At 37.5% G+C, this 22,652-nt stretch overlaps 1 protein-coding gene across 2 annotated transcripts in view; it reads left to right on the top strand.

Moving 5' to 3' along the window:
• lrch2 (leucine rich repeats and calponin homology domain containing 2) overlaps positions 1-22,652 on the top strand; it is a 36,681-nt gene that overhangs the window by 2,276 nt on the left and 11,753 nt on the right. The window contains exons 2-17 of one of the 2 annotated variants that reach the window (XM_011483441.3): positions 8,017-8,161; positions 8,382-8,508; positions 8,601-8,706; positions 10,926-11,062; positions 11,302-11,435; positions 11,562-11,649; positions 14,216-14,312; positions 14,437-14,534; positions 14,658-14,725; positions 16,649-16,753; positions 17,005-17,073; positions 17,396-17,458; positions 18,110-18,158; positions 18,233-18,373; positions 20,095-20,145; positions 20,259-20,322. In XM_011483441.3, coding sequence (XP_011481743.1) covers positions 8,017-8,161; positions 8,382-8,508; positions 8,601-8,706; positions 10,926-11,062; positions 11,302-11,435; positions 11,562-11,649; positions 14,216-14,312; positions 14,437-14,534; positions 14,658-14,725; positions 16,649-16,753; positions 17,005-17,073; positions 17,396-17,458; positions 18,110-18,158; positions 18,233-18,373; positions 20,095-20,145; positions 20,259-20,322 — 1,542 coding nt within the window. The remainder of the gene's footprint in view (positions 1-8,016; positions 8,162-8,381; positions 8,509-8,600; positions 8,707-10,925; positions 11,063-11,301; positions 11,436-11,561; positions 11,650-14,215; positions 14,313-14,436; positions 14,535-14,657; positions 14,726-16,648; positions 16,754-17,004; positions 17,074-17,395; positions 17,459-18,109; positions 18,159-18,232; positions 18,374-20,094; positions 20,146-20,258; positions 20,323-22,652) is intronic. The other variant, XM_011483442.3, reaches the window with a different exon arrangement.

The raw sequence follows: 22,652 nt of genomic DNA, 5'->3' as shown, positions 1-22,652 counted from the left end.
CTGATATTGAGCTTTTTGGAGATAAACTAATATTTCAGAAAATGGAACTGTGATTTTAATTCATCTTACTCCAAATTTGTTGTGTTTTGTCTTCAAATAGCACTGTAACACAAACATTAACACAGGAAAGCAACAGTAGTATCGTAGCACAAATCAACTTTTAAAATATAACACAACTGATGACTACATGTAGAACTTCTGTTTTATTTTCTGCTTCTTAAAGAAAACCAACCTCACTGGGTGACATTCCTCAGACGTTTATCTCTGAACAAACTGCCTCCTCACAAGGACAAGCATCAAGCTGGTATTCATGGACTAAATAATCAACCAGGGTAAACACTGTGAGGGGCCACTGCTTTTAAGAGAGAAGCAAGCTTTAAAAAGGTTTCCTCTATCCAAGACGCTCTCAAAGATCCGCCACAAAAACCCACATGTGTGTATGTGTGCTGTAAAGACACAAAACCATTTTGAGATGTGGAATCCTGATTTTGAGATTTTACCTTTTAAAATGGAATTAACTCAGCAAAGGCTTTTAATAGTTTCAATATTAAATAAATCACATCATACGATTTGGAAGAGTTTAGACAAGGATTTATATTTAACATTTTTATTCTTTTTTTGCATTTAGAATTCTTCTATTTGAAGTTGATCCTCCTTGTTGGTTAGTTTAATGACTTACTGGCCCAGTATAGCAGGCAGTGCAGGGAGGGACAAGAGCCTACCGTTGATCACAGCTTTTGCACATGCAAAACGCCATAATATATAAATATGATACATAAAAAAAGCATTTATTTTTAAATGCAATCAAAGTAAAACAAATAACAGCTAAAGTCTGTTCAAAATGCCTCACATTGCAGGAGTTGTTTGCTCCTATAGGGTTGTTTAAACACGTGCAAACAAGCCATATACATTATTTTAATATGGAGATCGAATTTGCATTTAAACATTTTAACAATGCCAAAACATTACATTGTATTTCTTTAATGCAAATGCTTCTAAAAAAATAATGAGAGCTTTTGCGGTTCTTTTTAATTTTATTGATACATGAATAAGAGCAATGCAACAAATGTAAAAGCTAATAATAAAAGTAATCACATTTTATTAGCTGTAAGGATTGTATGATTAAAAATCTTCAGCAAAATAAACACAAAATCTGACCTTAAAAATTATAGTCAGAGTCAGAGACGATATCCACAGCGACTCTATAACATCAACCTGTTGTCTTTCTTTACATATGTGCAGAAGGTTTGGAAATAACTTCTTTCATTCATTCATTCATTCATTCATTCATTCATTCATTCATTCATTCATTCATTCATTCATTCATTCATTCATTCATTCATTCATTCATTCATTCATTCCTTCATTCATTCATCTTCTAATCCGTTTTGTCCCTTTCGGGGTCACGGGACTGACAGAGTCTATCCCGGCCACTTGCAGGCGAAGGCTGGGGACATCCTGGACAGGTTGCCAGTCTGTCGCAGTTTGGAAATAACTTCTAAATTACCGTATTCGATTTTTTTTGTCACAAAACATTTTTTGTTGCAGGCTAAAAATGCCAAAACAAAACAAAAAAATAGTTGCAGGTGTCTTCTTTAACTGATTTAATAGAGTGAACAACAGCTGAAAAAGCTACTATCCACAGACCACACACACCTTTAATTATAAGGGTAAAACTATTCATGATGATTACAGCTGCCCGGTAAGCAAGCCTGGAAAAAAGGCAGTGAAGCAGTTATATCCAGGCTGAGTAAAGCAACATTAACTCAGGAACAGACAATTGAAACTTGCACCACTAGTTTTGTTGAAGTGATCCTGCGTGTCTGTGCAGATGAGGTGTCGTGTTTGACTTCTGCTTTTTTATTTTAGAGCAAGTGGTGGGGGATTTCATTTCATTCAGCCACGATTTGTGTGGACTGATGGAAAAAAGTCGTTTTAAGTTTTGTGTCTTTTTTTTAAAAAGCACCAAGAGCAGGAAGAAGTGAATAACATCCACCATAACATACTTTTAGACAACTATGTGTGAATTTGCACCTGACACATACGTTAAAGGGTATGTCTTTTCGGGGAAGTGAAGCTTCCGCTTCAATCTATTGATACAGTTAAGATCTGTCATAACGAGTAACTTTAGACGGCCTCCTGTTAGTCTGGTGAACACACCAAACTTTTTCAATCAGCAGAAATCTCAATTTATTTTAAGACTCACCATAATTTTGTTTGAAAAGAAGAACAATCATCTAGGAATTAGCCTAAAATCTACTAGCTAGACTCAAATAACCACATTTTGTTGTAAAAAAAAAAAGTGTCATTGACACGCAATCATTGCGATGCAACATTCAAATGAAAAATGATATACGGCAAAATCAGAAAAACGATCGATTGATAGTAACTCCATGTCAAGAAAACTCTTTCTGTGCTCAGGATGCACCAGGATGTCTATCAAATCAGATATTGCTGTGTCACAAAAAGCCCAGGCATCATCTGCACTTAAATGAATAGATTGCTGCTTTAGTGTTCGAGCGCAGTGAAGTGAAGCATTGATGGGCTGCTCGCCCGCCTTGTCCAGTGGGAGCTGCAGGCAACCAGCAGGTGGATTAAAGACCTTCTGCAGATGGTGCTCACTTTGAGGAGGAGGAGGAAGGATGAAGACCCCCCCCCCCCCCACCCTTCTGCCCTTTCTTCATCCCTCTATCATTAACCATCACAACTTCAGCGCTGTAGACCAAATTCCCAGTTGTGGGGAGAGAAAGGGGGGGTTGGATGGATGGAACTGTCTGTGTGTCTGCAGCTGGGTTCCATCATCAGGAGCCAAGCCTGAGGGAGCGGCGTCAGTAATGGAGAGCGTGCACACCCCACGACCTCAGCTTTGGTCTTTGTCCTTCAGTCATTTCTGTTTCCCTTTAACCTCCTGATGTGCTTTCCCCTTTGTGCCACTGACTGTCTGATCGTCTGCTTCTCACTTCTGCTTGTGAAGCGCTGACAGTTGAGGCTGCAGAGGGAAGGCCTGTCAATCCACTTCCGTTTGCATTTAAAAACAGAAGCCCAGGGACCCATTTCTGCTAATCTTTTAGCTTCAACAACTAGTAGTCATTTGTCCATAATTAATAAAAACAAAAAACAAATTGGTGTCTGTTCTTTCTTCTGTGGCCTCCACAGGTCATAGAGTGGCTATCCATGCGGCAATTGTTTAATAAAGAGCCTTAGCCACATGTAATTGCTTTTAAGAAGCAGATGCGTTTGCTTTTCAAACAAAGAGGAAGGGGGCTCCTCAATGAGGTCTCATGAAAGCCTTGTGTTTATCTTGGGCTGTGCAGCCCCTCAAGAGATCTCTAATTATCTTGTCAGCTGGACATAATTCAGAGAATGGGATTGTTCACGCATAAACGCCCACACACATTTGCAGGCCGAATCTATAATAGTTTTGAAGGTGAATACAGTGCAAAGTGTGTGTTTTTGCTTTGTTTTGTAAAAATGTAGCTAATGTCAGGCTTTACCAATGGTCAAGGAAGCACAGTGTGTGTAATCACATTACAGTTTATTTAAACGTCCTGGATATTTGATATATCAGCCTCAGCGGTGACAGACTGCAGAAAATGTCTTTTTTCACATGAAACACATGAAAAAATAAATTAAAAAATAAGTTTATGCTTATGATTTTTGACAAACACTTATCTGGGGAATATTTTTTGAGTTAAGACCACACTAACTTTTAAAAAGATATCTTGATTTTAATTAAAATGTTTCCTTCTGATTTAATAAATAGATGACCTCAATATTTCACATTATCAAATGTCTTTAATCATTTAATTCTTAATTCATTTTTCTTCAATTTTCTTTTTTTTTTACATCCTTCTTCTTTTTCCAGAAAGTCTGTGTCATAGTGTGCAGGATTACTTCATCTTTGAAATTCTGTTACATGGTCAAAAGCTGCATCAAGCATTTTCTAACATTTGATTAAAATTACGTAAAGCCTATTTTGTTAACAAACTGTCTGTGGTTCATCTAAAGTTTTAAAGCTACGTGAGGTTAGCTGCAGTTTGCCATTCTAAATGACCTCTGACCTTGCACATTCTAAATGGTGACACACTGAACAACAATGAGTTGGTGTCTTAGAAAGCCAAAGGTTTAGCCAATGGGTGAGCAGGTCCCTCCCACTTGCACTGATTGACATTGTGCAAACAAGAAAAAAAAGAAAATACGAAAGAAACCCTTTTAAGGAGTAAAAAGTTACATTATGTTGTATTTACTATTAAAGATTCTAAATTAATCAAAAATATGTTTTCCAATGAAAAATAAAGACCTGAAAGGACCTTTTTTAATACTAGATTTGAAAAGGTTGAATAAAAATATGGCATAGTAATAAAACAATTTTTAAATCTATATGTGGTAATTGCATGGGGAGCCAGTTTAGCTCGTGCTGGTTTGCGGCGCCTTCTGTCCGTGAAACCAGGGTTCAAATCCGGGCTGCTCCCTATTCCCTTCTCTGCTTCTGTGCTGGTCCCAAGCCCGGATAAATTGAGAGGGTTAGGAAGGGAAGTGCATCTGGCGTAAAACATTGCCAAGTTAACCATGTGACTCATCCTCGAAAGACAGGTTGCTTCACTGTGGCGACCTCTGATGGAAAAAGCCAAAAGAGAAAGAAAATGTGGTAATTGCATAGAGTTATGATCTTACCATTCACTTAACTTTTAATGTTTTTCAACCAACTAATCAATCAAATGTTATTTCTATAGCTCTTTACAAAAACCACAAAACAAAAAAGTAGAATAATATAATCAGTATATAATCAATGTTAATGAACTAATAATGAACAAATAAAGGACAAGTCTAACTGTAAGACAACAAATGAAACAGATGAAACAAACAAGAACATGAATTATTCAACTGCTCTTACAAATTAGTAGTCAATTCAAAAACTGATGTAATTTGTAACTTTTGCTTTTATATTTGAATATTCTGGAAGCCTTTGAGGTAAATATCAAGTTTATTCAGTATGTTCTAAAGACATCTTACCACCAGATCCAGTTTTTGTCTATTTTTTCCAACAAAAGTGTTTTTTCTACTAAGAAAACCTTTGTTCTGAATGGAGGTCACAATCAGAAAATATTTGACCACATTTGTAGATATTAGTGTTAGAAATAGGAAGAAACTTAATTTTTTTTATTTGAAATGGTTTATTTCAAGCAATTAAATAAGAATAGTACACAAAAACAATATAATCATCAGTTATACATTCATACAATGACCTATCAAACTGAGGATAATTAGACATATAAATAAATATTGCTTGAAAGGGAGTGGAAGGAAGCGAATTTATATAATCCCATAGAAATCAACATGGCAAATGCAGATCAGTTATCTGAAAAATATGCAGATTATGTTACTTATAAAAGTCATTTATATTATTAAAAAATAATACTATATCGATAAAATAAACAGAACACTGTTTCAAAAATCTTCATAGCAATAAATGCTGAAGTATCAAAGTTAAAATATGTGCAAAATTACATTAGGAAAAATCATGAATCCATTTTTCTATTTTTGGAGCAAATGAAGTAATATTATTAGAAATCAATCAATTTAAACCTTTTCAATAATTGATTAAGCATTTTTTAAATTTTTTTTATTATAAGGTAAGGCTGTGAAATAAAATAAGATAAAAAAGGGTCCACATTCTGTCGAATGACCAGGAACATTTCAGGAACAACTTTAGACGTGATAGAAGCTCACGCTGGCCCTTTTACTTTGATGTTTGTGTGGGAGTAAATATTTCATTATAAGAGGCTGAAGCTGCACACACCTTTATTGATTGTGAGAAAGGTTTGGTTCATTTTATTTCTGCTGAATAAAAACATCTCTACAACGTAACTGATGTTGGCTCTGGAGCAAAGTAATTCTTAGATTGAATCAGAGCATGGTAAAATAGATGACGGTCAGATTAAGATGGTTTCAAATGCAACCTCTGGAGATAGGCTTTGGGCGGAAACACGTTTATTTTGGTAACACATAATTGTAAAGGCACTGATCACTCTTAAAGGCTACTGTAGAGAAGGCCTGGTCATTGATTTAACTGAAAAATTGTTTGGATCTTAATGAACAATGGCTGTAACAGGCAGAGAGAAGCTTGCAGTCTGAGCTGTGGCAGCGATGCAGTTTCAAGACTTCTAACTGTTTTTTTCTTTTTCTTTTTAGACCTTTAGTTGTACTTGTGCAGAGCTTTCATGGGCTATTTAGGGATGCAGGAATGCTCTGTTGCAGAATTCGAGGTATATGCAGCTTTGTGCCTTGACAGGGAAAACTAATTCAAGCCTTTTCACAGGTTTTCTTTCTGATTTTCTAGACCAATTTTCAGTTTTGTAGGATGCTTCCCAATCACCTAAAGATGTTTGGTGAATCTTCTTGGGGGCAGGATTCCATAATTAGCAGATGTCTTTTTTTTGGGGACTTTAATTGGTCTGTGCTGCATATTACACTACCTATCTGCCTGACACTGAACTTCATTCAAAACACTTTGTTTTTATATGCAGTAAGAAACCTGTCCTAAGCGTGTATTACAGATGCAGATCCAAACTCTTCTTCTCAGGATCCTCAGCTGTCAATCAGATCTCCTTATAACTTGTAGAAACGTTGCTAATATTCTCCTAACTTTTTTAAGCATCTTGTTTATTTAGCAATCATGCCATATTCATCTATTTGAATGTTGAATTATTTTCTAAAGTATAAGTTAAGAAATAAACGTGACTAAAATACCAGCAGGAAGGTAAATGTTTAGATAGAAAAAGTGCACAAAACCTTTCAATAAGCTATCATATATTTATTCAACATTAAAGTGAGAAGTACTGAACTATGATTTGATCTGACCTTTGATTTGTCTGACCTTCCCTGTGACAGACTGGCGACCTGTCCAGGGCGTACCCACGGTGTGCCGGGACAGACTTTGGCAATATATCCGGGGTTAGGAAAATGGATGGACAGATGTCTGAGCTTGCATTTTCAAAGTCATATAATGTCATAACATTGATAGTTTTTGAGGTATTAATCTGCTGATAATAACACATTTTAAGTTGAAAGACATAGACTGGGAATCCTAATCGGATTTGTTTAAATTATTGATTAAATTAAAGTAATAAATGTAAAAAAATCTGAGGCTTTCGCCATTTGTATGTGAAGGAGTTGTTGTTTGTTGGCTTATATAAAATAATTTTCAAATCTTATGAGGTGTATTAAACTTTTATTAAGGGCTGGGGGTTACTGATGGGGGACCTATCAAGATGTAAAACACTGGGGTACATGACAGTAAATACAGCAGAGTTTGCTCAGGGATTGGTCTCTCATCATTCTAGAGGGAATACTTAAACATCTTCTCAATGAAATGTGTCTAGTTTTTTTTATTTTTAAATCATTCAGTAGTCTATTTACACAGTTCACCAGAGATGGTGGTTGTTCTATTCTTGATCCACTGATTTAAAAGCTGTCAGAATACTGACAAGAGCTCCATAGTTTTTCCTGTTATCTTAAATTCAATAAGCCGATCACTGCTTTTGGTGGGTTGTAGGTGCATTAAGGCGTTTTCTAAGCAGAGATTGAGTCTGACACGTTGATAACCTTGAAATCAGATTGCATTTCGGTCTACAAAGCTTCCCTCTTTTAATACTGGGAGGTTTTTTTTGATAAATGTCTAACTAAAGCATTGTAATTCTAACAAAAGGTGAGGTGATAAAAGCATATGCATTCACTTTTTATAGTAAAATCAGTGATTATACACCCCAAAGGACTGAGTGTATTTATTCAGATGGCTTACAAAGCTCTAAAAAGGAATTTCCAACATGGAGTGATATTAAGAGGTGTGGACTGAGATGAAATATCCCAGCTTTATTTGATGAGGAGAAATGTTATCCCATGCTGTGTTGTGCATGTATTGACCGTTCTGTCAACCCTGTTATAGTTACAATAAACTCAAAGCCTCTGTAGGGGTCTTTCGTTTCTACATTCCTTTTCTGTTGTCAATTCTTACAGATTTGTCCAAGAATCGTCTCACAGAAATTCCCCCGGAGCTGTGTCTTTTCGCCCCCCTTGAGTCTCTCAACCTCTACCACAACTGCATCAAATGCATCCCAGAGGCTATCATCAATCTCCAGATGCTGACCTACCTTGACATCAGGTGAGGCTTTGCGGGCAATGTGCTTTCAGTTTTGTTTCATGTATTTATACGCTTGCAGCCTCATGCCTGCAAAGAGTTCCTTGTTCCTGTTTTTTTTCACTGCACTAACAACAGCAGCAAGTTCACTTGAAAGAGACATTTCCTGTTTTGCCGAGGCTCGACTCCCGATGCCTCTCTTTGCAGTTTTAAAAGTGGGTCAGTCTTTCATCTTTCTCCACAGTCGAAATCTTCTGTCAGTTCTGCCCAAATACCTGTTCAACCTTCCGCTGAAGGTTTTGCTCGTGAGCAACAACAAGCTGGTTTCCATCCCGGAGGAGATTGGCAGGTCTAAAGAGCTGATGGAACTGGTGAGGATGGGGATTGCCTCCCTGTACACAACCTTCTGTGGATTGAAAGCCATATTCTCTCCTATGTCCTACACGTTTGTCTCCCCTTGCAGGATGTAAGCTGCAATGAGATCCAGATCCTGCCCACTCAGGTGGGGAGGCTGCAAGCCTTACGAGAACTGAACATCAGGAAGAATTGTCTTCACATGCTGCCTGAGGGTCAGTCCATCAATCACCAAGCTAATTTTTGCCTTTCACTGTCTGCTGAAGCATAATCATGCACTATAAATGAAACTTTTGGCAGGCACGCCAAACCTGACACTGCCAAAACCACCAAAGTAGATCAATTAAGTTGTGTTGACTTTTCTTGCAGTCTATAAAAATAAAACATTACACGACAATATGTTGTTATGATTTAACAAGACAATTTGATTGGCATCTATAAAAAATAACAAAGTTTTCTTTGTGCATGGTGCCAAAATTGAGATACAGGTGAAGAGGGTGACGGTTAAAAACTTATTGGATAAATTAGAAATTTGAAAGAAAGATTATAATCTAAGAATGTGCTAGCATGTTTAAAAAAGCAAACCTAGACCATCTTAAAGGCTGCACAATTTCTATCCTAGTTATTTATTGTAAAAATAACAGGCTAAAAGTTTGTGTTCCTATACTAAACAAACCCTTTGATGCTTGAATGTTCGAACACAATAATGTGTTTGGAAGATTAATTTTCTTCTTGTTAGCAGTAAATGTTATGTGAGAAAGCCTGTTGGTTGACCTTTTGAAGGATGGTACATCCATCAGGAGCATGCATTTGTGGAATGAGCAGCAAAGAGGGGTATGGGGGTTGCTAGCTATCATAAAGAACTTGACAGATTTTCTTTACCAATGCCAAATAGCTTATTTGACCATTGGCAATTTATTAATTTAACAAACAAGTAGTAGAACGAGAGTAGAAGCATCATACAAAGTCAAGAAGATCACAAGTGTTGAATGGAGCTGAGGTCAGTTCTGTGGGTAGATCATCTCATCTCTGTTTCCAAATGTTTAGGATAGTCCCTCATGAATTTGCTTTTTTGTCATCTAAGTATCTATTTTTATTGAGATTGCCTCCATTGATGAAAAGCCTTGTTTTTCTAGGGAAAGGGATGCCATCCCACACCATTATACTGCTTCCAAACATGTCATTCTACTGGTGAAGCAATCACCACAGTGATCCCAGGGTTTTGGTGCAGGTGTTGCTGACAAGAGAGCTTGCATATTGAAGGGCAGGCGTACTTGCAGCCCAATGAGATTGAAAATTCTGGAAGTCAATACTTCGCACTGAGCCTTGCTCAGTGCAAAGTATTGTTGTCTTGATCTCTGATCTTTCCTCACCAGATCAGTCACCTAAATGACTGAGAAGTCTTCAATATCAAAAAGGATGTTAAAAATATTGTTTCTGAAAGGCTTATCAAATAAGTCTCAAAGAATTCACAAGTGGGTTTTTAGCTCATCCATTTTTTTTAATTCAACCAAAGTTGGCCAATTTTATCCAAATTATTTCAGCAAGGCAGTCTTTAATAACAAAAACTTAATACTGATTTCTGACACATATCAATACAAGAGAGAGCATTTTTTTACCTCATAGTATCTGAACAAATGACTTTACAAACCGATAATGAAGCCTGGCTCTGTTCTGTGTTCTGCTCTATAGCCTCTAAAGGTGATTGCTCAAAGACTGATGCTTGGAAAGAGGAAACCATTATGGACAGCATTTATCATTCTCTTCATAACACAGTAACTCAACAACAGTTCAGTCAGAGGTTTCTTCCAAACTGCTGTAATTCTGATGTCTATGAGAGAGCCCACAGATATCCTCCACAATCACTGTATGAAGAAGGCCACAAAATGAGCCACTACATTTTTAAATTTACCCTCTGGGATTATTAATGTATGTTAGAAACAAAATGGTGAGACAGTGTGGCTGTAACTCAGTAGGAGGAACAACCATCTCCTAAACAATGTTTTGATCCTTGAAACTTATGAGAGTATAACTTTGTTAAACTGTGAGATTTTTTTATGAGAAGATCCATTAAATACCTACAGTTAAACTTGTTTTGTGGAGACTTACGTGTGATTGGATCCCTTTCAGGAAAGGAATTTTAATATCATTCCTTTTTTATATAAGATTTAACAATTAATTGTTGTTCCTCATATTTGTCACCTGTTCTGCTAAGTGACGTAAATGTTGAAGAGGTTAGAACTGAGGCCTCCTAGTGATGAGATCTGGTTTTTGGTGCTTTGGTCTCCATATGCTTCAACATCCTTCCACAGAAATACCAAAACCTTCTTGTTGTAGGTTGATTGTTCTGAGCTCATGTGTGGGCATTTTGTCTGCTCTACACAGAGTCTTAAGCCTCTCAAATAATCTAAAGTTATTACTTTATATTCATCAGAGTTGGCCGACCTGCCCCTCATCAGACTGGACTTCTCTTGCAATAAGATCACAGAGATCCCTCCAGCTTACAGGAAGCTCAGTCAGCTGCAGACCATCATCCTAGACAACAATCCTATGCAGTCTCCACCAGCACAGGTATGTGGATTCACTATAGGATTCTGTTTGTGCTTTCAAACTGTTGCAAAAATGCTTTAAAACCAGTTATTACTGTTTTAAAGGGCTGCAACAAGCCACTGTAAGGAATATGACTTTAAATCATGTCCCAGATAGAAATAACTCTGGTGCCATCTAGTGGATAAAAAGATGCACTTTGTTCTGTAGCAATTGCAAGAGCTCAGCTTGTGGACATTCCCTCTGTGTGTTTGTATGCTCAGATTTGCCTAAAGGGAAAAGTTCACATATTCAAGTATCTAAACATCCAAGCCTGCAGGATAGAAAAGAAGCCAGACTCTCTGGACCTCCCAACTCTTGGAAAACGTTGTCTCCCACAGCCCTTCCTGACAGACAGGTGAGGGCTGCTTTAATCAAGTTTATGTTTTGATTAAACTGATGCTTAAACTCGTATACAACACATCCAGTGTCTGCATGATGTTTTTTCATAATGTCATTCAGAACTTCTCTTGCGTGATTCCAGCATGGAAGATTTCTATCCTAATAAAAACCCCGGCCCGGACTCTGGAATCGGCAGTGATAATGGTGACAAGAGGCTCTCTACCACAGAGGTTAGAGTTCAAACACACTCCTGTAAAAGCATGGACACAGTGTTCCATTGTGGTCACACCAGACTGATGTGCCACATCAGACAAACCTCTCAGAAGCAGCCGGATTGAGCACAGGACGTTCTTTACAAACGGCTGCAGAAGTTGCGCTTAGTATTCTCCATAAAAGATTATGTGCAGATTCTGTTACCTTTAAAGAGACGTGTGATCTGATGGGTCCTGCTTAGACGACATATTCGGGCACACTAACCTTCTTAAACACTCAGTTTCAATTCAACCTCTCACTGCATTCTCAGTTTACTCAGGATTTTAAGTGAATTTTTTTTTCTTGGATGAAGCAAGTAGTGTTTAAAATACTTGAAGCGTAAAGTTACAAAATAGGCACCATAAAGAATCAGAAAATAAATTTTAATCTAAACTCAGATAGGACACAAAATTTTTAAGTCAATTCAAATTTGGGGGTTTAAAACTATACATTTAAATAAATTTAATTTTATTTAATCCTTTTATTTTAATTATAGATGATAGGATCCACAGTATGTGTTTTAAACAGTTTCATTATTGTTCTTCATTATAAAACAGCTGTTCTTTTAGTTTAGTTGCTGTTTCTGATGATTCAATGCAAAAAAAGTAGACCAAGTTATTGAAATATTTATTGAAAAACGGAAATTGATCAAAATTACCTGGAAATTAGTTGTAAAAACAGACGGTTAAATTCTGACTCACATTATTCAGAAAAAAGCTGGCGCTCACAGCAGATGTGCATGCCAAAGGGTAGAAGAACTGATAGATAAATAAACAAAGGAATCCTTCATAAAGATATACAGAAAGTAAGTAATTAAATCCTTTTTTTTCCAGTTGAGAGTGACGTCTGATAAACAAACAAACAATGGGCATGTGATCAAAGCTGAGAGGTGTGGTTAGAAGAAAAAAACAGTGGTGCTTTTTTTTTCCGATAAAGCTGCCAAAAATCATTGCAGATCTCACAGCTGCGGTGCCTTCAGACCCAAGCAAAACTAGTTATGCAGGCAGACATGATGCCTTGAGCTGTAACTTTTGTCACAGTAATTGGCTTTTAATATTACACCCTTAATATGACAGACATCTTGAGGCCCAGCTGCTCTTTAATCATGAAGTGGAAACAGGTTCTTTAGAAAAACATTTCTTTTTCTACTGCATCATTAACATATGTTTATGTAAATATATATATATATATATATATATATATATATATATATATATATATATATATATATATATATATATATATATATATATATATATATATATATATATATATATATATATATATATATATATATATATATATAATTACATACACTCTCCAGCCTCTTTAATAGGTACACCTTACTAGTACCGTGTTGGACCCCCTTTTGCCTTCACAACTGTCTTAATCCTTGGTGGCATAGATTCAACAAGGTTGAAACATAGTTTGGTCCATATTAGCGTGATAGCATCTTAGCAGTTGATGCAGATTTGTCGGCTGCACATCCATGGTGGCAATCTCCAGTTCCACCACATCCCAAAGGTGCTCTATTGGGCTGAGATCTGGTGACTGTGGAGGCTATTTGAGGACAGTTAACTCATTGTCATGTTCAAGAAACCAATCTGAGATGATTCCAGCTTTATGACATGGCGTGTTATCCTGCTGGAAGTACGTCACAGCAAGAATGGAGATTCAACAGACCAGACAATGTTTTTCTAACCTTCTATTGTCCATGTCCTGTGTGAGTTGTAGCTTCAGTTTCCTGTTATTAGATGACAGGAGCAGCACCCGGTGTGGTATTCTGCTGCAGTAGCCAAAGTGCGTCAAGGTTGGATGTGTTGTGCATTCAGAGATGCTTTCCTGCAGACATCGGTTGTAACCAGTGCCTCTTTGAGCTCCTGTTGCCTTTCGAGCAGCTTGGACAAGGCTGGCCATTCTCCTCTGACGTTTGGCATCAACAAGGAATTCCTGCCCACAGAACAGCCGCTAACTGGATATTTTTCTCTTTTTTGGACCATTCTCTGTAAACCCTAGAGATGGTTGTGGGTGAAAATCCCAGTAGATCAGAAGTTTCTGAAATACTCAGACCAGTCTGTCTGGCACCAACAACCACGTTCAAAGTCACTTCAATCATCTTTCTTCCCCATTCTGATACTTAGTTTAATAATATTATAATAATATAATAATAATATAATAATATTTGCTTCAGCACATCATCTTCACCACGTCTACATGCCTAAAGGCTTTGAATTGCTGCCATATGATTGGATGATTAGAAATCTGCATAAATGAGCAGTTGGACAGGTGTGCCTAATAAAGTGGCCGGTGAGTGCAAACCATTAAAGCAAAAGCTTGTAGCTTGTAAAACTAGCACCTTTATGAATCGGACGGAATCCTGTGGGTGAATCACACAACCAAGTTTTTCCTCATTTGTTAGACTGTGCATGTGTGATCTTCAGACACTCTGTCATATACCAACATCATAACCGGGCTGGATTGTAATCTCAAAGAATTGTGGCATCCCCGTAAAGTCTTTTTCATTCTCTGTTTTTCCCACCACAGCCTTCAGACGATGACACTGTCAGCCTCCACTCACAGGTTTCAGAGATAGCTCGTGCTGATGCCCTATCTCTTCTCTCCAAAATGGACTCTTGCAAAGGTTACAGACAATAAGTTTCACACAATCCCTATGAAAGCAATAAACAGAGCCACGGGCATCTTGACAGAAGTGCCTAAAATGTGACAGCTATATGATGAACGCGGGTGCTTCCTCCCTCTATCAGATCAGGATCTCTATGACTTTATAGAGCCCAACCCCGATGAGGATCCTGCTCTGTCAGAGTGCGACGGGCAGCAAGGCAGCCATGTGGCTTGTATAAAGGTATTATCAATCTATATGTATCTCTACGCTGGACCGCCTCTAATTTAGGAAAGTGTGTGGAATGTGTGTGGAAATGATGGAAAATAGTGACTAGCAACGTCTTTGTGTGCGGTTGTGTTTTAGGAGCTGGAAAAGGTTCTTAACATGTCTCAGCATTGCAAAGATAAAGACAACTGGAAGGAAGAGTCAGGGTGAGTTCTCAGAAAAACACTGTGGAGTAAACGTGATGTTACTGAGAGGCGCTGTGCAGCTGCTGCTCTGTTTAAAGTAATACATAATGATTCCCTTCCTTTATTTGGATTTAGGCTTGATTTTCTTAATGCCTTCCTCATAAAAGATGCTTGCTCCAAAAACACTCTTGACATTTTGTAAATAGAATTACATTCTTTCCAAAATAAAAACTTCCTTTACTTATTTTTTGGACAAAACACTTGCCAAATACTTAGAAGAAGCTTGCACAACGATAAAAACATGACATAACATGACGTAATACAAAGGTTTGTAGTTTTTTTTAAATAGAAAAACATTTTGCCACTTGTGTATGAGTTTTGGCATTGTGCGACTGAACAAAGGATATAGCGATTAATCAATTTAATTAATTGATCGATTTATATTCCTACGATCCAGTCAGATGTATCTGTGTTAGAATCAACCTATGCCATTATAAAATAAAATTATAATAAAATAAATTAATTATATTGATATTGGAAAATACCATTTGGATTGAGGCACAGTAGGTTTATTTATTATAATGTAAACTGACCAAGTGTATCACAGCAGATAACACATGTGTGATGGCAGCAAAAACTGATCGACCATCATTCCAGTCCAATGTGTGCCATCACTTTGAATTTAACAAAGACATGTGACCAAACAGTGTGGTAGAATGTTCTAATAATGTTCTGTTTGGATTATTTTGATGTGTTGTTAATCATCATAGCCTAATATGAGAAGCCCTATATAACCATTGTCTTTCACACAAATGCTTTTACATTTCAAAACAGAAACCAATTTAAATGTATTAAGAAAAAAACAAGCAAGTTTGCTAAGGAAGTGGGGAATTACCTTTTCCTTTAGTTTTTTTGGGGATGGGTGTAAGAATAATAATTATTTAATGGTTAATTCATGGAAAATCTTTCTCAACTATAGGGAACATATTATATATGCTAAATAACCATTCTTCTGTCCACTTGTCTGACCCATTTTAAAATCCGTTTTAACAGCTTATTCAATGAATACTGTATCTACAGCTTGTTTCTGTGTTTGTAAATAAAGGATGGGAGCCTTGTAGAGGGTGACCTTTTAACTGATCAAAGTCAAACAAGCACTGAGAAAGCAGATCATCCTATTTCGGGGTGGAGCTGCGTGACAGTGGAAGTGCAAAAAAAGGAAACTGGGATTGCTGGGAAGTCCAATCAAGTCACGCCCAGTCACGATGTGTTGGGTGTAATTCATTAAATAAGAACGCATTGCTGTAAATGCTGTAAATACATAAAACAATGTTCCAATAGTTTTCCTTTTTTGTATATTTGAACTTGTGGACAAAATTACTTCACATTAAAGCCTAAGAAAACCACACAAAGTCACTTAGTGGCTTTTTTTTTTATCTCAGCGTTTCTGGAAAATGTTGTGAAGAATTCTTTTAACCTTTTTATTGTTTTTGCAGCTGGAAATAAAAATGCCTGTGAACGAAAAGGAAATATTGTCTTTATAATATAGTGCCAGTCTTGCATGTAATTATTCTCTCCAGGACTTAGGAGTGCGTGCAGCTATGCCTCAATTTCCTCAGTTATGTGTTACGTATGTCTACTCTGTGCACTCAGCCTTGATTGATGGAGAGGTTTGGCTCCCTTTGCGTAAAGCAAGAGTGTCTTGGCAACCTTTGCATTTGTTCATGAATCTTATCTTCACAACACTGTCCCATAAAAAATTATACTACTAAGAATAGAATCCAAACCACCTGCCATCCTGGTTTCCAAAACATTCCAAAATACTTCTGCGATGCAGGTGTGAAGGGTTTTGTCAATTTGTCTGTCTTCAGTTTGATGAAATGTGTTTTATGTGGTGCACATTTTGTAAGTGTCAGTTTTATTTTGACTTTTATGTTTTGTCAGATCTGATAAGGAGCATTTAGCTGACGAAGATGATGATGAACTGAAAGAAGTGGTGGACCTCAGGAAGATTGCTGTGCAGCTCTTGCAGCAGGAGCAGCAGAATAGGTGGGCAGGCCTTATCCTGTGGATGCTCTTCTCCGCTTTTTAACCCTCCTTTCTCTTTTGGTCAAAACTTCAGATAGTTGTTAAGTAAAGCTTTCTGTTACCTCCTTCTCCCTCACTGGTTTCCTTATTGGTGTATAAAGTGTGCCTTCCCCTCTACTTTTCCTTTTGCAAACCTCTAACAATGTACTTTCCCCTTCTTCCCTCTCTTTTGGTTCTGCCCTTGCTCTACACCTGTGATGTGCACCTTCCAGACGACGCTCCTTGATTTGCAGAGCAGAGAGTCTTATTCACAGGCGGAGGGTGACAGGTCGTGCACACAGGTATAAATGTTTTTTACTGAGGATTCATTTTAACAATATTTCAATTCAAATCACAATTTGTGGTTGCTGATACGATTCAGTCTATATTGGTTCATTTTGATTGATCCGATTCACTGACCTAAAATCGATTGAGGACATCTTTCAACCAGTGTGACTCAGAAATAAATACCTGGGTACTGAACAGTGCAGATGATGTTTTTTCAGATTACCTGCACTGCAAGATGATCTAGAATAAATAAAACAGTTGTACAAACAAGTAAATAAGAATTAACAGCTTTTTAAAGTGAAATTCAGATAAACCTTCACCATCCTCTGTCTGCAGATTCTTGAGTCACTCTGGAAGCTCTAGCAGCAAACCCAAACTCCCACCCCAGACCGCTCGCAGGTAAATGTTCATCTTTGCACAATCTCTACAATTTTATTTACTGTACTATTTATTTATCGTTCATGCTCATTAAGTATTGCACACACACACACACACACAAATCAAAATCACAAACAATTTCTTTCTGTTATCAGTCAGCCGGAAGCAGAAAAATGCATCACTGGTTTGTTGGCTGCAAAGCGAAACGAGTTAAGTAAAAAAAACTGACTTGGAGCAGAATAACTGGAGCCCGTTTAGTGGCCATTTGGTTTTAATGACTGACTGGAAACACTGGGGCTCAGTTTTCTTTGAGAACAAACAACACAGATGATTTTTATCTGCAAAGAAACTTTTCTTTTTTGCTCCTAATACTGCAGCTTCCTGCGTCTGCACAGCAAAAAACTCCCCTATGTGAGAATGGCCGCAAGGCAACTTTAAAGAAAGAAAATCTTTGTCAGATTTTTGTAACTAGGGTTTACCACAAGATCTGCTTATTCAGTTCAATAATAAAATATTATTACTCCAACACAGTGTAACCGTAAACTCAAACCCACACAATTAAACACCTGTGGTGTTCGATTTAGATTACGAAGCATGATGTACCCTTGTTTATTCCACAAAAGGATTCAACGTAAGCAAATTCGTCTGATATTATTCACGTCTTTGTTTTAGTGCCTCTCTGGATGAAGGAAGCAGTGGAGCGTCTCTGCTGATTGGGCAGGTACAAAGGCTTTGACATTTAAAACAAATATGTGTATGTCTGTATTTTCTTAATCCCATTGTTTGTACACGCAGCCATCCACATCCTCTTCCTTTGATGGCAGCTTGAAGACAAGTCAGTCAGATTCAGAGCCAAAGTGGCCTGAAGTTCCACCTGTCTTTAATCAGAATGAAGAACGAAGGCGGAATAAGTATCTGAGGAAAGATTATCTGAAGGTACAGGAGTGCATTTTGTTCCCTGTAAACCAACTACATTTAGCATAAAACATCACCAAGCTGTGTTGTCTGTTTTGACTTTTATTCTTTAACGGACTGAGTAATGTACACTCAGTGCCCACTTTACTTGGCACACCTTGCTAGTACCGGGTTTGATTCCATTTTGCCTTCAGAACTGCCTCAATCCTTGGTGGCATAGATTCAACAAGGTACTAGAAACATTCCTCAGAGAGTTTGGTCCATATTAGCGTGATAGCATCTTAGCAGTTGATGCAGATTTGTCGGCTGCACATCCATGGTGGCAATCTCCGGTTCCACCACATCCCAAAGGTCCTCTATTGGGTTGAGATCTGGTGACTGTGGAGGCTATTTGAGGACAGTGAACCCATTGTCATGTCAGTCTGAGATGATTCCAGGTTTATGACATGGTGTGTTATCCTGCAGGAAGTAGCCATCAGAATATGGGTAGACTGTGGTCATAAAGGGATGAACATGGTCAGCAACAATACTCAGGTGGGCTGTGGTGTTGTAACACTGCTCAATTGGTACTTAGGGACCCAAAGTGTGCCAAGAAAATATCCCCCATGTCATTACACCACCAGCAGCCTGAACTGTTGATACAAGGCAAGATGGATCCATGCTTTCATGTTGTTGATGCTAAATTCTGACCGTAGCATCTGAATGTCACAGCAAGAATGGAGATTCAACAGACCAGACAATGTTTTCTAACCTTCTATTGTCCATGTCCTGTGTGAGTTGTAGTTTCAGTTTCCTGTTCTTAGCTGACAGGGGAGGCATGCTGTGTGGTCTTCTTCTGCTGTAGCCAATGTGCCACAAAGTGGACGTGTTGTGCATTCAGAGATGCTCTTTTGCAGACCTCGGTTATTTGAGTTACTTTCTATCAGCTGGAACCAGTCTGGCCATTTTCCTCTGACGTCTGGCATTAATGAGGCATTTCTGCCCACAGAAGAGCCGCTTGCTGGATATTTTCTCTTTTTTGTGACAATTTTCTGTAAACCCTAGAGATGGTTGTGGGTGAAAATCCCAGTAGATCAGCAGTTTCTGAAATTCTTGTCTGGCCCCAACAACCATGCTATGTTCAAAATCACTTAAATCTTGAAAATGTCTACCTGCTTGAATGCATTGAGTTGCTGAAATGTAATTGGCTAATTAGAAATGTACATTAGCAAGCAGTTGGATAGGTTTGCTTAAGAAAGTGGCCAGTGAGTGTAAAGTCAAAAAATATTTTGTAAGCAACTGTTGAGGTCATTTGAAAAACTACATTGGCTAATTTCTGGAAAACCTCATCACCAAGTGGTCTGCGGATGTCCTGGAGTTACCAAGGAAATTTTCCCACCTGGAAAGTCCACCGCTGGGCTTTTTTCCAACTCAGTCTTTACACAACTCTTTTGTAATGGATTAATAGCACAACACACATCTAGAAACCTAAATGAAAATGTATTTTTAGGCGTAACAAACTGCTGCTCTTTAATAGAAGCATGAATTATGGGTAAAGAGTATTAACTGCTGGACTTTAAACGGATTCAAAAGACAAGGACTTCTCATAATGTAACCTGACTTCAAGGAACTGTTTTTCATCAGAAACGTTGCATGTCTCCTCAGGTTTCCACTTGCTGTCAAGCAACTATCCACTTAAGAAAACAGCAACAAAAAATGACACGAAACAAACATCCTAATAAAATATTTGTCTTTTCTCTCAGTACAACTGTCAAAGTTCTCGTAAAAACTCAGACGGGAATGATGAAAGCGAGGTAGGTGTGACAATCATTCATGTGGAATGAGAATGCAAACAAATTACTTTCATATCTTCTAAAATAAATGTGATAGTATCCTTGTCTGAGGATAATGCATGCTTTGTCACCAGGAGGGTTTGCGCAATTCTGATGTCAGCCCTACACTATCAGTGTTCGGGTTAAAGCCAAGGTCAGGTAAGACACAAATGCAGACTGTGACAGATGTTTTCACCTTTTTTTCATACTCAATGATTGACATTTAAAACATTAAAATATTTCATCCCCTTGTCTTCATACAATAAACATCCATCATTTCTTCTGGCACCATGAACTGATCTTAAATGGTTCAGTTTTTTTAAACTTTTAATGCTTGTCTTTATTTGCACATTGACTTCTTTTCATCTCATTCTCTGTCTGGTATCTAAAAATCTTATCCCAACTTTTTTATGAGCAGACACAAGGTAGGTTTATGAAATGAATTGGTCACCATTTATGTGACATAACTTTTGATAGTTGGAATGATAAGTCAAGCCAAACAAACAAAAAACATGAAATCTTTCCAAGACTGCTTTTATGTTCTGGATGTTTTTGGAAGGATTTCATGAGAAGAACACATACATGAAAAGGAATCAACTGCTTTTATTTTCTGTATGGCAAAAAAACAAACAAAAAACACATCCATTGGCATGCCAGTAAACACGAAAAAAAGAATCAGTGCACTTTTACTGTAGAAATACACACGCAATCTGGTAATGTTCATGTTCAGCTTCATATCTGCAGAACAGGCAGGCTTTCCCTGGAAAAGGGGAGGGATTTCTGTGGAACAAGCTCATTTGAACTCAGTTGTAAAGTGTAAGGTAGTTTATCTGCTTAGTGATTTGCTTCATATGATATTAAAGCCAAATAAGAGAGCGTGACTTAGGCAAGTAATTTTTAATGCATTCTTCAAAAATTGTGATCATAGTCATAATGATCAAGTACTCAGGACACTAAAGGGTTGTTGTTTGACATGTGGCATTCAATACTTCCCGGAGAATGGTTGTGCAGTGATGCACAATGACAGAAGTGTGCTGCTTTTAACACGTGCCTGCATGAAAACGTGGCTGTGTGTTTAGGGACTGCATCAAGCCATAGTATTTATTGTACAAGATATGGCAGTATGCCCTTAATCAATGTTATGATTTATCTCTTGACAATTTTTTTTTTTAGAGATAGACAAGGCTGCAACAAGTAGAGGACAAAGTAATCCAAAAGTAAATCTACAAAAATTCTGATCTCGAAAGCTTTTTGAGCAATGAAAGCTGAGAATTGATAGTCATAGATGACTCAAAGATGGAAGACCAGAAGACAGGTTGATACAAACTATTAAAACATCCATAAAAATACTTAAAATAACATAAAACAGGATTAAACAACAATTCTAAACACTGAAATAAGACATAGCTTAATTAAGCACTAGAAACTGTAACTAGAACTGTTGATTCAACACGATGTAACCAAAATTATGTGGTGACATTTACTGATGTACGATTCGTAATCTTAAAGATCCACTTCAATAAATGTGTCACTTGTCTGCTGATGGAGGGTATGCATTCAAATGGTTGTAAAAAGGCTGTTACATAGAATATACAATGGGTGGGCTACAAGCTCCCTGCCCAGTTCTGATACATCCACTAGCAGGCAAATAGATCCATGCACGTCTTCATTTTCATCACCTGAGCTGACATTTGGCTTAGAACTATACGGCTGGATAGCTCAGATATTGCTTGCCCTTTTGCCCTCCCACAGGCACTTTGTACATTTTGTGCATATTGCATGGATGAATATTGGTCAGACGTGAATATACGTGGAAAAAGTGAGAAAAGTTGTGGTCTTTGCATGAAATTTTCACAGATATATTACGAATAAACCATCTTAAAACCACGGAAGAAGTATGAATAAACCACACAGAGAACACGTAAATAAAGGTTGAACATGAACTACGCGTGATTATTGTGCTGTTTATATGAAATTCATTAGTGATTCATGCGTCACTTACGTAATTTTAACACGATAAGGGCACCGTATACGCGATTTAAAAGTTGTAATTTAGTGGTATGAGTCAGTTAGACGTACGCGGAACGGTTGTGGAAAGCCACAAATTTGTGTATGCATCTCACAAAAAATGACACACAATTGCATAAGATTTATGCAATAATTGTGCATAAACTATGTAAAATACTCGTAAACCTCGTGATTCTCAACCGACCAAAAATTTTGAACAGCTCAAAACTGAGATCACAAATTCACAGCCGAAACCCTTGACAGACATTTGTGCACATTAATGGATGATGAACGCAATTAACCCTGATCAATTTCGTATATCATGCATGTATCACGAAAGACTAAAATTTCATATGTGAAAAATGTGCAAAATGTTACGTAGTGGCTGTACGAAATGGCCTTTAGTTTAGTATTGGGAAGAGCTGTAAGCTAGCGGGAGAGAGTGTGAACAGAAGGATGTTGGGAAGGGAGGCAGGCTCACT

The sequence above is a fragment of the Oryzias latipes genome, chromosome 14, assembly GCF_002234675.1.
Source record: "Oryzias latipes chromosome 14, ASM223467v1".
Taxonomy (NCBI): domain Eukaryota; kingdom Metazoa; phylum Chordata; class Actinopteri; order Beloniformes; family Adrianichthyidae; genus Oryzias; species Oryzias latipes.
This window is presented reverse-complemented; position numbering and strand designations above follow the sequence as displayed.